The 12,824-nt window shown below is 64.1% G+C and overlaps 1 protein-coding gene across 5 annotated transcripts in view; it reads left to right on the top strand.

Moving 5' to 3' along the window:
* The window catches only part of HMCN2 (hemicentin 2), a 37,359-nt gene extending 25,261 nt beyond the window's left edge, over positions 1–12,098 (top strand). For 2 of the 5 annotated variants that reach the window (XM_074608760.1, XM_074608759.1), the window contains exons 51-83: positions 19–178; positions 532–656; positions 738–921; positions 1,106–1,203; positions 1,503–1,775; positions 1,874–2,064; positions 2,141–2,222; positions 2,488–2,624; positions 2,751–2,892; positions 3,113–3,260; positions 3,498–3,625; positions 3,753–3,909; positions 4,030–4,151; positions 4,385–4,549; positions 4,638–4,745; positions 4,834–4,968; positions 5,201–5,335; positions 5,456–5,646; positions 5,994–6,207; positions 6,397–6,531; positions 6,602–6,792; positions 6,881–6,962; positions 7,112–7,381; positions 8,163–8,312; positions 8,522–8,659; positions 8,847–8,968; positions 9,067–9,304; positions 9,437–9,499; positions 9,605–9,733; positions 9,853–10,170; positions 10,389–10,508; positions 10,779–10,905; positions 11,018–12,098. In XM_074608760.1, the coding sequence (XP_074464861.1) occupies positions 19–178; positions 532–656; positions 738–921; positions 1,106–1,203; positions 1,503–1,775; positions 1,874–2,064; positions 2,141–2,222; positions 2,488–2,624; positions 2,751–2,892; positions 3,113–3,260; positions 3,498–3,625; positions 3,753–3,909; positions 4,030–4,151; positions 4,385–4,549; positions 4,638–4,745; positions 4,834–4,968; positions 5,201–5,335; positions 5,456–5,646; positions 5,994–6,207; positions 6,397–6,531; positions 6,602–6,792; positions 6,881–6,962; positions 7,112–7,381; positions 8,163–8,312; positions 8,522–8,659; positions 8,847–8,968; positions 9,067–9,304; positions 9,437–9,499; positions 9,605–9,733; positions 9,853–10,170; positions 10,389–10,508; positions 10,779–10,905; positions 11,018–11,360 (5,321 nt within the window). In that variant the 3' untranslated portion in view covers positions 11,361–12,098. Of the gene's footprint in view, positions 1–18; positions 179–531; positions 657–737; positions 922–1,105; positions 1,204–1,502; positions 1,776–1,873; positions 2,065–2,140; positions 2,223–2,487; positions 2,625–2,750; positions 2,893–3,112; positions 3,261–3,497; positions 3,626–3,752; positions 3,910–4,029; positions 4,152–4,384; positions 4,550–4,637; positions 4,746–4,833; positions 4,969–5,200; positions 5,336–5,455; positions 5,647–5,993; positions 6,208–6,396; positions 6,532–6,601; positions 6,793–6,880; positions 6,963–7,111; positions 7,382–8,162; positions 8,313–8,521; positions 8,660–8,846; positions 8,969–9,066; positions 9,305–9,436; positions 9,500–9,604; positions 9,734–9,852; positions 10,171–10,388; positions 10,509–10,778; positions 10,906–11,017 lie in introns of those variants that run through there. The other 3 variants (XM_074608761.1, XR_012590034.1, XM_074608762.1) reach the window with 3 other exon arrangements.
* Positions 12,099–12,824: the final 726 nt, after the last annotated feature.

The following is a 12,824-nucleotide window of genomic DNA, read 5'->3' as shown; positions in this document are numbered from 1 at the left end:
CTTCTCTTCTTGAGACAGTGGCACCCCGGATCGCCAGCGCGGGGGTCCCTAGCGAGCACAGCGTGCTGGAGGGCAGAGGGGTGAGGCTGGAGTGCCAGGTGGAGGGGCAGCCCCCCCCTCAGATCTCCTGGCTGAAGGACGGGCAGCCACTGGGGCTGCAGCCCCCTTCGCGTGCCCGGTGAGTCTGGGGCGGGGGGGACAACCCCACGGGCTTGCAATGGCACAGCCCCGTCTGTGCCTCAGTTTCCCCATGTGCAAAAGAGCAGTGCAAGGCAGACTGAGCTCTGTCTCCCTGCTTGGGCTGGTTTGAGCATGTCCCAGCTGTTAGTTGAGAAGCATCATCCCAGTGTCCTGGATGGTGCTGACGCCTGGCGTGGTCACTGTCACCCTGGCACGGTCCCAGCTCCTGTGCTGGCCTTTCAGCACGCCCCAAAATCTGCAGCCTGGGTTGCAACCGAGTGCAGAGTGTCTCTGCCCCATGGGCACGCTAGGGGTGGGCACAGAGGTCACTGCCCGGTCCTCCCCACGCAGGATGTCTCCAGATGGCAGCTCCCTGCTCCTGGAGGGGCTCCAAGCCGCCGACTCGGGGGCGTACACCTGCCTGGCCCGGAACAGCGCAGGCGAAGATGCACGGCTGTACATGCTGAGCGTGCTGGGTGAGTGGGGCCGGGGCCTGCAGGGCAGCACCAGGGCCACCCGCCCCCAGCAGCCCCGTCAGCCCCTCTGTCCCCTCGCAGTGCCCCCCGCCATTGAGAGAGGCACCAGTGACTTGGAGGTGGTCCATGGCGTCCTGTCTGCAGCGGTGACACTGGAGTGCCGGGCACGGGGGTCCCCTCCCCTGCATGTGAGCTGGTTGAAGAATGGGCTGTCCCTGCGCCTGTCCCCCCGTGTCACCCTGCTCTCGGCCGGGCACGTTCTCCGGTAAGAAGTGACTCCGGAGTGATGTTTGGCCACAGGCTCTGGGGCTGGTACCCGTGTTTGTGTGCCAGGATGGCCACAGCTGCACCCCGAGGTGGCTACGTGTCAACGTGGAGACCCCGGGGGGCAGTGGAGGACCTGGAGCTGATGTCTTCTCCCTGTCCCCGTGCCCCGCTCCATGGGGTAGGATCTCCCAGGCACAGGTCTCCGACGGTGGGCTCTACACCTGCATCGCCTCCAGCCAGGCAGGGGTGGCTGATCACAGCTTCGTCCTGCAGATATGGGGTACGGGGCAGCTGGGGGGTTGGGAAGAGCAGAGCAGGGGGCACCCGGGCACCAATTTTGCTGGCAGAGCACATGTTGTGATTTGCAGCCCTGTTTCCAAGCAGGGTCCTGAGCCTTCCCTTGGCCACTGAGGTGGGCTGGGAGAGGATGGAGCGAGGCAGGACCAGCCTGAAAGCGGTCCCAGAGCACCCTGCGGGAGGCTGACCTGCCTCTGGGCGCTCACAGGACACCAGGAAACTGCCAAACCCATCCCCAGTTTACTCCCATGGCCCCCCTAAAGGGAATTCCTCCCTCCCCAGTGCCCCCTGTCCTGAAGAGCCCCGAGAGCAGCAAGGAGCAGATGGTGGCTGAGGGCTCTGATGTCACCTTCACCTGCGAAGCCACTGGGTCCCCAGCACCAGCAGTGACCTGGCTGAAGGATGGCAAGCCCCTGGCACGGCAGAGCAACCATGTCTCCGGTGGGCCACGGCTGAGCCTGGTGGCCGTGGGGCCGGCTGACACGGGGGTGTACTCCTGCCTGGTGGCTAACGAGGTGGGGGAGGTCAGCAAAACCTTCCGTCTCCTGGTGATGGGTGCGTGTCTTTCCTCGGGGATTTGGGAAGAGCAGTTTGGCCAGTTTTTTGGGACCAATGAGGGGATGAGCCCACCCACCTTGCCATATGCCTTGCAGAGCCACCCCGCGTCGAGGCTGCATCCCAGCCCACTGAGATGTCCATCACTGTGGGCACCCCGCTAGAGCTGACTTGTGTGGTGACAGGCGTCCCCGTGCCCACTGTCACCTGGGAGAAGGACGGACAGCTGCTGGCAGGGCCCTGGCTCGTGTTGGGGAACGAGAGCACCCTCCACATTGAGAGCACTAAGGTAGGGGTTCCTCTTTCTTCTCCCCGCCTGTGTTTTCTTTCCATGCCACAACTTTTCATCCCTTGGCTTTGCATAGGTGGCCGACGCTGGCTTGTACACCTGCCTGGCCACTAGCCCTGCCGGGGAGGACAGCAGGAGTTTCCATGTCAGCATCCAAGGTAGCGTGGCCCCAGCGGTGCAGTGAGAAGGGTGCTAGTAGGGGGTGCTGGGGGGTTGGTCAGAGCTGTGGGGGACCAGAGAGTCGGAGCATCCCCTGCACCCATCCTTGGGATCGCTGGGGGCTGGACAGGAAGAGCAGTGGGGGATGTTAAGCCTCCATTGGGCAGAGCGGGGTGGGGGGGCTATGCAAGACTTATGGGGACAGGTATGGGGGGTGCCCAACACACATGGCACCCCCTGACCCCTCTGGCATGCCTCCCGCAGCACCTCTCAGCATTGTGAGCATTGGAGAGACCTACAGCATCACTGCTGTGGCAGGGGGACAGCTCATCCTGGAGTGCCCTGAGGATGCCGTGCCACCCCCCCACATCGAGTGGCGCCGGGAGCGTTCCCCGCTGCAGGTACGTGTGATGGGACCTTAGACTGGGCACGGGCAGGGGCTGGGATGCACCTTTTCCAGCCCTGTCGTGCTCGTGGTGGGGGCAATGTGGGGATAGCTGCTGAGGGGGGCTCCCCTGGGGTGTCAGGAGGATGCCCGCAGGCAGGTCCTGGCCGGGGGGCGCTTCCTGCAGATCCGGGCCCTGGGGGCGGCTGACGGCGGGGAGTACAGCTGTAGGGCCACCAATGCACTGGGGGACACCAGCCTGCGCGTCCAGGTGGAGGTTCACGGTGAGTGGCGATGCCCTGCCACAGGGCTTTGCTGGCAGCAAGCGCCAGCTCCGTCTCTGTTAGTTCGGGGATGTGTGATATTACGGGGTGTCCTAAGGCTGGGGTAATGGGAAGCGGGGGTTGGATAATGCCCAGCCTCCGGTGCTGGTCTGGGCTGACATTCTCCATCCTCTGGGCCCTGTCTCTGACTTTCTCCGGTGCTGGCTGGGTGCTACCGCAGTGGCCCCAGAGATCCAGCCAGGCCCCAAGGAGACGAGGGCACTGCTGAACGGCTCGGTGGTACTGCCGTGCCAGGCGGAGGGGTGGCCGGTGCCCCAGGTGACATGGTGGAAGGATGGCCGGATCCTGCCCCTTCGCGGGAGCAACAGGTACAAGGCTCTGTGGGTTGGTGCCACCAAGAGACGGTTCTCGGATACCCACATCAATAGGCATTTTGGCGTGCCTGGAGCAGAGCTGGCACTGTCCCCTTGTGAAGGGCTGTGCTCTGTCCCCATAGCAGCTCAGTGGACACGTGCCACATCTGTCTGCAACGTCAAATGTCACCTTCCCAGACACATGTCCCCATATGTTGCAGCCCACAGGGCTCCCTCACTCTCCCTCCCCAGGTTGCAGCTCCTGCCAGGCGGCTCCCTGCAAATTGAACCCATTCAGGTCCAGGATTCGGGCTATTACTTCTGCATGGCATCTAGCCCCGCCGGCTCTGACCGGCGAGAACTGGACCTCCACATCCTGGGTAAGCAGAAGAGCCATATGGATCTCTCCTGGGCTCATCCCCTTCCAACCCACCGCTGCTGGGCTGCTCTCATGAGTGCAATGATGTGCTGCTGTGCTCTGCTCATCACCTCCATGCCCTTCCGCAGTCCCTCCTGCCATCGCCCCCGGGCCCTCCAACCTCACCCTGCTGGCTCAGCAGCCAGCCACGCTGGGCTGCGATGCCCGGGGATCCCCCGCGCCCCACATCAGGTGGGAGAAGGACAGCCACCCCCTGAATCCATACCTCCCACCTGGCGCCTACAGGTACCCACAGCACCAGCCACCTCACCCACTTGAAGGGTCCTGCCATAGGGTGGGATTTGGCCCCTCTCGCTGCTCCCTGCGGGGCAGGGGCTGACCCCGATGTGTGCTCGGCCCGCACAGCTTGCAGTCCTCAGGGTCGCTGCTCATCGCCAGCCCCAGTCCCCGGGACGAGGGGTGGTACGAGTGCATCGCCACCAACGCCGCTGGAGAGGCACGCAAGGGCTTCCTCGTGTCCATCCATGGTGAGGCCCTGGGGGCTGTGGGTCTTGCCGAGAGTGGCTTTGCGGGGGTCTGTCACCACCTCAGGTGTGATGCGGGTGTGCTCTAGCCCCCCGTGGGCTTGGGTCCCCACTAGAGGACTGGATGTGGGGGTGGGCAAGGGGGGAAATAGCGATACTGTGCCCCTGTGTGGGGGATGGGATCCCCTTCAGTGTTCCCGTGCAGCCCTGCTCACCTCCCTCCCTCCCCTCTCCAGTGCCCCCCACCATTGCCGATGACCTTATGGATGTGGCTGTCACCCGGCTGTCCCCTGCGGTCCTCACCTGCTATACCTCTGGCACACCCCCACCCACGGTGTCGTGGAGCAAAGAGGGGGCCCAGCTGGGCAGCCGAGCAGGGGGCTACCGCGTCCTGCCCACAGGTATGGGCACGGGGCAGCCCAGCCCCTGCAGGGCGGTGGGTCCCTGCCAGCTCTCCCACTGCCTCCCCTCTGCCCGCTCTCTTCCCAGGGGCCCTGGAGATCAGGCAGGCGCTGCCTGCACACGCTGGCCGCTACACCTGCACGGCAAGGAATGCTGCTGGCACAGCCCGAAAACACGTCCGGCTTGTGGTGCACGGTATGCATGGCTCCTGGGGGTCCCGATTCCTCTGCCCTGGCCCACTCTGGGGGAGCCCCAGGGGGCAACACTTCCCTGCCACTCGCAGAGCCCCCCGCCTTGAAGCCCCTGCCTGGCATGGTGATGGTGATGGTCAACACCAGCACGGTGCTGTCCTGTGAGGCGACTGGTGTCCCCCGGCCGGAGGTCACCTGGCAGAAGGATGGTGTTGGCATTGCTGGAGGTGAGTGGGGAGGCCACCGGAGGCTGGCAGAGCCTGCGCTGCTCGCCAGCCTTTGCCTGGGGGGAGATTTGTGTGCCCAGGGCTTGTCGGCATCCAGTTACTGGAGCCGTTGCCCAGGCGCTCCCCAGAAAGGGGCACCCATGCAGGAGAAGCAGTCCCTGCGCACCATCCATCCGCACTCCAGCATGGCTGCACTGCCCCATCCTGCCCTTCATTCCTGCCATCCCCGCAGGACCCAGGCTGAAGGTGCTTCCCAATGGGCAGCTGCATCTCCTCCGAGCCTCCCCGGGGGATGCGGGCACCTACCTGTGCGTGGCTCACAACCCCTCGGGCACTGCTGTGGGGAGGACCAGGCTGATCGTGCAAGGTAAGGCAGGATAGGGGCTCAGCACTAGCCCCATCCTCTGCTCAGTTCCTTCCCCAGCACCTCCCAGTAAAGCGTTGCTGTCAAGGTGTGAGCAAGTCCCTGCCCTCCTGTCCCATCCAGTGCCCCCCATCATCATGGCTGGCCCGGTGGAGCTGGCTGTCCTGGAGGGGCTGGAGGTGCTGCTGCCCTGTGCCGCCAACGGTGTCCCTGAGCCTCGTGTGTCGTGGAGCCGGGAGGGAGCCCTGGTGCGGGGCAGCGGCGGGAAGGCCACCGTCCTGCCCTCCGGGGAGCTGCTGCTCCGGGATGTCCAGGTGAGCACCATCCCCTCCTGCAGCCAAGCTAGCTGTAAAGTTCGGGAGCTGAGAAACAAACGTCTTTTGCTGTGGAAAAGAATGCTTATGTTGTTCCGCACCCTGATGCGCCCCGGCTGCTTTCAAAAATATTTGGCTGAGGGAGAGCCCTGTGCAGTCCGTTGCAACAGGCTGGCGGGTCGGGGCAGTGGGGGTTTGTTAACGTGGGCTGGAAAAAGTGGTTGTGGCCAAGCCTTGGCTTTTTTGGGTGCATGACAGCCAGCAGAGCCATAACCCAGTGAGCCAAGGCCGCAGCTGGACCCCAGACCCAAGCTAATCCCCTCTCATCCCCCCCTTTCCCTGTGTAGGAAGGGGATGCTGGGATCTATTCTTGCACTGCGGTCAACTCTGCGGGGAGAGCCGTCCGCCAGCTCTCCCTCACCATCCACACCCTGCCCACCTTCACCCGCCTGCCTGGAGACATCACCCTCAGCTGGGGTGAGATGCTGGAGCTGGTGTGTGCTGCCACGGGCAGCCCCCAGCCCCGCATCTCCTGGATGGCGAACGGGCAGCTCGTCACTGGTGCGTGGCCGGGGGACCACGAGCAGGGGGGACAGAGGATGCTGAGCTTGGTGGGAGGATGTGATCTTGGCTCCACCCCATCCCCATTTCCCACCTTTCGGGGTCCCTGGGGTGCTGGCACGGTTGGCTGTGTGGATTTATAACCAGCTGGTCCCTGTCCACGCTTTTTGCGGGGTTTGCACCCCACAGACGGTGTGTTGGAGCAGGGTGGCCATAGCACCCTGCAGCGGGAGGCAGCAACCCGTGCCGACAGCGGGACCTATGTCTGCTATGCCGAGAACAGCGCCGGTGTCATCAGGGCCACCGCCTTCGTCTCTGTCAGAGGTAAGTGCCAGCAGGGAAACCGGGGTGCCCAGCCAGCCCTCCGCCTCTGCCACCCTTCTCCCCTCCCCAGAGGCACCCATCATATGGGGGGACCCCAGCACCTACCAGGTGGAGCACCTCGGGGGTGATGCCCTCCTCGACTGCGACACCCAGGGCCACCCCGCGCCCCTTGTCCGCTGGAGCAAGGACGGGGTGCCGGTGGCAGTCGGCGGGCGCCTGCGCCAGCTGCGGAACGGCTCCCTGGCCATCCGCACCGTGGGGGTGAGTGGGGCCTGGGGGTGTGCCAGCGCATTTCAGGAGGCCTTCACAGCAAAACTGAGCCCTGTGCTAATGCTTTTGATCCTGATAGAGCACTGATGCGGGGCACTACCGGTGCGTGGCAGAGAACGATGCAGGCACGGCAGCAAAGGTTGTCACCCTGGCCCTGCAGAGTGAGTGTTGCTCCCGTTTTGGACCTGCCTCTTGAGGGACTGTGAATCATGCCACCCCTCAACCCCCCCAGATTACCTCTGATGCCTGAGGAACAGCCCTAGCACCACCAGGATGCTGTGACACTGACTGCATCCCTCTCCCCACCCAGGTGCCCCCACGGTGATGGTGACACCGCGAGCGGTGGCGGTACATGCGGGGCAGCAGGTGCTGCTGCACTGCACCGTGTCGGGGGAGCCCACCCCCTCCGTGGAGTGGCGGCGGGACGGGCAGCCGCTGCCCGAGGGTCCCCACACCCGCGTCCTGCCCAACGCCACGCTGCTCCTGCCTGCCGTCAGCCGCCGTGACACCGGCACCTACTCCTGCCTCGCTCGCAACACCCTGGGGTCTGCCGTCGCCCACACCTCCCTTTCTGTCCAAGGTGGGTGCTGCCCTGGGGCTTGGGGGGCTTCTGGCTGGCTCGGGGAGGCAGGGGCTGCCCTAGTGCTGTTACACCCTGGGGTAAGATCTAGGCGGTAGCTTGGAGGGATATTGCCTTTCTTTGCTTACTCTAAACCCCTGGATTCATACCCTGGTTTGCCCTTTCTCGTCTCTTCCGCTGCTCATCTGAAGGCCAGCAGAGCCCTTACCGCAGCAGCCGCTGCATGCCAGCCCGTGACCCCGGTCGCCTCTCCCCAGCCTTCCTGCATTTGCTGCCCGTGATTGAATTCCCGTTTCCCAGGGCCTCCGCTAAATGCACAGGCACATCCTCTCCCGCTGCCCCTCGGGGAGCTGAGGGCCGTGCTGGCCGGCAGTGCGGAGGAAGTGCCGGGTGCCCTGTGTGCCCTTTGCGCGGCTGCTGGCGTTCTGCTGCCAGGCATGCTAGAGGAGAAGCAAATAAAAGCGTGGGGCTGAGGCCAGGACCGTGGTGATTGATACAGAGCAGGGTTTGGGGGATGTTGGTGGACATCAGTGTGTGAAAGGCATGGGGCCATGCTTGCAGCATCCCCTGTTAACATGTCACTGAGATGCCCGGATCCATGGGGTCTTTGGAGACTGTGCTTGCAGCCACATAGGGATGCTCCCCGCCTTGCTCTGGCCACCTTCACCTCCAGAAAATCAGATTTTCTTGAGGCACAAATTATTGAGGGGAGACGGGAAGCTGCTCTGCTTTCTCATGGGAGAGCAGTCCTAACGCCGCTGCCCCCATCCCTTTTGCCCAGGGGAGCCGCATCGGGTGCGGGGTAGCCTGGTTGGTGTCATTAATGCCCACGAGCTTGGCGTCGCCACCCTCAATGCCAACGTGCTGGACGACCCACACTCCGGCACCACCGTGGTCCAGAGCAGCATCAGCCGCATCCCACCCACTGTTGGTAGGTGGCTGCCCCCACCCTCACCCTCAGGAGGATTTTGTCAGGTGAAAATCTTAGGGGAAAGATCTTTATTCCCCCACCCCAAAAGCAGCACCCCCTGTCTGTGCTGTGCCCCATGGCAGAGGGGGACGGGGGCGGTTGGGGAGGGCTGGGTGCCCCCTTAGGATGGTGCTGGCTCCATGGTGACACCCTTTCTCCCCCACCCTCAGGGCCACTGATGCGGGTGCTGGTCACCATCATTTCCCCCATTTACTGGTCCTTGGCACACACCGGCAGGGGGGCCTGGAGCGGGTTCCTGCTCACCCGAGGCACCTTCCAGCAGGAGTCGCAGCTGGAGTTTGCCACAGGTGAGGGATGCCGTGGCCCCTGGCGTGTGGGGGGGCTGCGCAGCCTGGTCCTGCCCGGCTCAGTCTCCATCTCCCCCGTGCACCATCCCCGGGGACTCAGCCCATCACTGGGATGAGCTTCACAGCCAGAGAAGCAGCTGCGTTTGGGGGTGCCATGGGGTGCTGCTGACTGCTCTCCCCCCGACAGGGGAGCTGCTGCGGGTCACCCACCTTGCCCGGGGTGCGGATGCTGCTGGCTCTCTGCTCCTGGACAGTGTGATCAGCGGCTCCGTGCCAGAGAGCATCGCCGAGGCTGCAGTGCTGCTGCAGGTGCTGGTGCTGCCTGTCCTCCCCGTGGGGCCACAATTCTCATGCTGGGAGCCCATGGGGGTCCATGGCCTGACCCCCCGCTCCCTGCTTCTCCCCAGGACTTCACCGAGCGCTATGTGAAGACGGGTGCGGGGCAGTTCTCGGGGGGCTCAGTGCAGAGCTTTCTGCGGGACGGGCGCATCACCCGTGCCCGCTGCAATCACACCATCGTGTACGACCCCGCCGTGGGCTCGCAGCCCCCCCCGGTGCAGCACATCCAGGCCAGCACTGTCAAAGCCTCCTACGACCCGGCCTCAGAGGAGCTCTGCTTCCAGCTCCGTGCCTCACTTGATGCGGGTAACGAGGGCATTCCCGGGGGTGGGGAGGGAGACACTGGGATCCCTTGTCAGTCCTGAGTGGCTGTGAGGGTGCAAGGGCCACGTCCCTGTGGTGACACGTCCCTTCTCATCCTCTCTGCGTGTTTCCCAGGGGCCAGTGGCGACCAGTGCCCACCGGGATTCATCCTGAGCCCCGGGCAGCTGTACTGCATTGGTATGGACCCTTCCCAGGGGGGGCATGAGGATGGTGAAGGGCATCTGCTGCATGGTGCCACTGCCCTGTCCCCTCCTGCAACCTTGTGCCTTCTCTGCTCACCAGATATTGATGAATGCGCCGAGGGGCCCCACGCCTGTCGCTACAACCAGCTCTGCCAGAACACCCCAGGGAGCTACCGCTGCGCCTGCCCTCCTGGCTACCACTCGCTGGGTGTTGGCTGGCCATGCTTGGGTACGAGCTGGGGTCTTGGGGGATGTGTCTTTGAGCACAGGGCCACAGTCACTCCCCTGCCCTACTCCAGCCTCAGTTTCCCTATCCAGCTGCAACTCCTCATCTCTTTCCTCCACCAGACATAAATGAGTGCCTGCAGTTTCCTCCACCATGTGCCTTTGAGTGCCGCAACCTGCGGGGCTCCTACAAGTGCCTGTGCCCCCCCGGCAGGACCCTGCTGCCAGGCGGAGAGTGTGGCACAGCAGGGGCAGATTTAGGGGCCACAACAGGCAGCACCGCCCGGGCTCCCCTGCTGCGCTGGCTGGGGCCGAGCAACCCACGAGGACGGTCCTTCTACAGTCAGCTTGCCCTCCGCCGTGTGGCGAAGGCTGTGGGGCTGGGTGACCGCAGCCCCCCCTGCCCCACGGGCTTCATCAAGAGGAATGGCACCTGCACTGGTGAGTGGGTATCAGGGAAGGGTCTGGCAGGGAGTTAGGGGGACACTTTGTGCCGAAAAGGCAGCTTCTGCTCCTGGTGCTGCCCTGTCTCCCTTTTTATTTGCTGGGTCGGGGTGTCCCTGGGCTTGGCTGCGCTGGGGAGGTGAGAGCCAGCCTGCCCCAGGGCACCAGAGGGGACCGGCGCTTCCCCGCTCACCTTCACCCCTCTCACCCCGCAGACCTCGACGAGTGCCAGATGCTGAACCTGTGCCAGCACAAGTGCAGAAACAGCCCAGGCACCTACCGCTGCCTCTGCCCCCCCGGCTACCGGCTCCTGCCCAACGGGAAGACCTGTCACGGTCAGTGTGGGCATGCCTGTGTCCCTCGGGGTCTGATCCCAGTCCCCATGGTGCCCTACATGTCACCTCTTGGGGGCTGCAAGTCTTTCTCTTTCCAGGGGAGGCTTGTTCCCAGGCTCAGCACCCTACCAAGCCTGGGTGCTTTCGTCCCGCTGCCCCAGTGTCTGAGACCCCCGGGCAGGGGTGGGAAGTGGTAATTTGAATCCCCATCTCAGCCTGGGGCACAGGGGCGCCCCAGCACCCTCAGACCTGTGCCCTCTCTGCCCACAGACAAGGACGAGTGTGCGGAGGGCACGATCCAGTGTGGCTTGAGCCAGATGTGCTTCAACACCCTTGGAAGTGCCCAGTGTCTGGATGTGCCGTGCCCAGCCGGGTACCGGAGAGGCTCCAGCCCGGGGTGAGCTATGCTGTGGGGTGCTCATCCCCCACTGCTCCTGCCACTATGGACCCAGTTGTCCTGGTCACTCCTGCCACCCCACCACATCCCGTGTCCCCCGACTCTCCTGCAGGCTGTGTGTCGGTCACTGCACCCCAGACTGTGGCTCGGCCGGTCCCCCCACGCTGCAGTATGAGCTGCTCACCCTGCCCCTTGGCATTGCCGCCGGCCGCGACGTGGTGCACCTCGCCCCAGGCACTGCCCTCCGCCATCGCCCTGTCTTCACGCTGCTGGAGCAGGAGCCCGGCAGCCCCTTTGCCCTCCGCAGTGAGCGGGGCCGTGGCATCGTCTCCACCGTGCGCCCGCTGCAAGACCCCGGTACCCACCGCCTCAAGGTGCAGGTGCTGGCCCCGGGCCAGCAGCGGGCACCCAGCACCTTCCTCCTCCTCATCTCCATCTCGCCCTACCCCTACTGACACCACCGAGGGACAGGAGGGGACACGGTGTCACTTCTGTCCCTTGCCACGGTTCCCGTGCAGGCATGTGGCTCAGGGAGAGCTGAGCTTGCACCTTTCCTCTCCGCCCCCCTCCGACATCCCTTTGCTTTCCCCTGCCCCCAGCAGCTTCTGCCCCCATTGCTGTCACCCAGGGCCAGTCCCTGACTCAGCAGAGTGCTTGTCGGGGGACAAGATGTCCCACCACTGTCTTGCAATCGGGTTTTGTTGCAACCCTACAACTCCCACCTGCGGCCCCGGAGCAAACACTGCTCTAGACGGCCTTGACCGCAATCAGCCCCTCCCATGGCAGGGGGGGATGAGTTGGGTGACAGGGGCCAGCAATGGGTGCAGGGTGGGGTGCCCCGGGCTGGGGAGAGTACAAGGCACCCTGTCATTAACCATGTATTAAATGGAAATAGCCATGTGTTCAATTTTCTTTTTTTTTTAACCTACTTGGTTTCTGTGCACATTTGTTTATTTTTGGTTTTGTTCCAAATAAAGGTGTCTCATGGATAAATATCAGCCATACCTGAAGAAAGCCGCTTCCTTTGGTGTGCAGGAGGGGGCCCCACTTCCCGGGGCTTTGGGCACCTCCCTGCGCGGCCTTGGACCGCAGAAGAGAGATTGTCTGGATGTGGCAATGCTGGAGGGCCAGTGTCCAGCATCTGAAGGTCCCATTCTGCCCCAGCTCAGCCCCCTCGCTCAGCAAGAGCAGGACGCGGCCTCTCTGCATGCCGTGCAGGTGGAGGCTGCTCCTAAAAAGCCATTTTCGTCCTGCTCCACAATGCTGGCTGGAGGGACAGGGGTCCTGGCCCCAAGGACCTGAGCCCACAGGTCCCCAGGTTTGGGCCATTGGGTCTGATGGTGGCTGTGCACCCAGGTGAGGGTGTCACAATCGGATCCTGTCACTTGAGCTCGCTCTTGCTGTGCCCGTGTTGGGGCACTGAAATGCCCCCGAAAGGCCCTGTCCTTTGGGTGAGGGGTTTCCTGTCCCCCAAGGCCAGGTCTGCTGCTGCTCTGGGGTCCCCTGGACACGTGCATGGGGGAAAGGTGGTTTTGCCCCATGCACAGCCCCCTGCCCCATCTCCTCCTTGCCCTTGGGCCCCTGATGCTTCTTCCGATGAGTTTCAAGTAAATTCAACCTTCCCCTGCCATCCTGTGCCCGGGAGGAAAGCTGGGCAGCCACAGAGCAGCCGGGCTCCGGCTCCCCTCTGCCCCCCGTTTTCCCACTCCTTGGGGCAGGTGGCTCTGTGGGGTCACCCTGGGGAGGGGGTCACCCCGGGGAGGGGGTCACCCCCTCGGTGCTCTGTGGAGACTGATGAGGAGGTCAGGAGTGGGGGGACAGGGCTGGCAGCACCTAGAGCAGCCATGCTGGGACCGGGCATGATCTCCATCCCGGCTCGGGGTGTGGGCTGTCCCCGCTTTCTGCCCCCTCACCCCGCG

The sequence above is a fragment of the Larus michahellis genome, chromosome 15 (assembly GCF_964199755.1).
Source record: "Larus michahellis chromosome 15, bLarMic1.1, whole genome shotgun sequence".
NCBI lineage: Eukaryota > Metazoa > Chordata > Aves > Charadriiformes > Laridae > Larus > Larus michahellis.
This window is presented reverse-complemented; position numbering and strand designations above follow the sequence as displayed.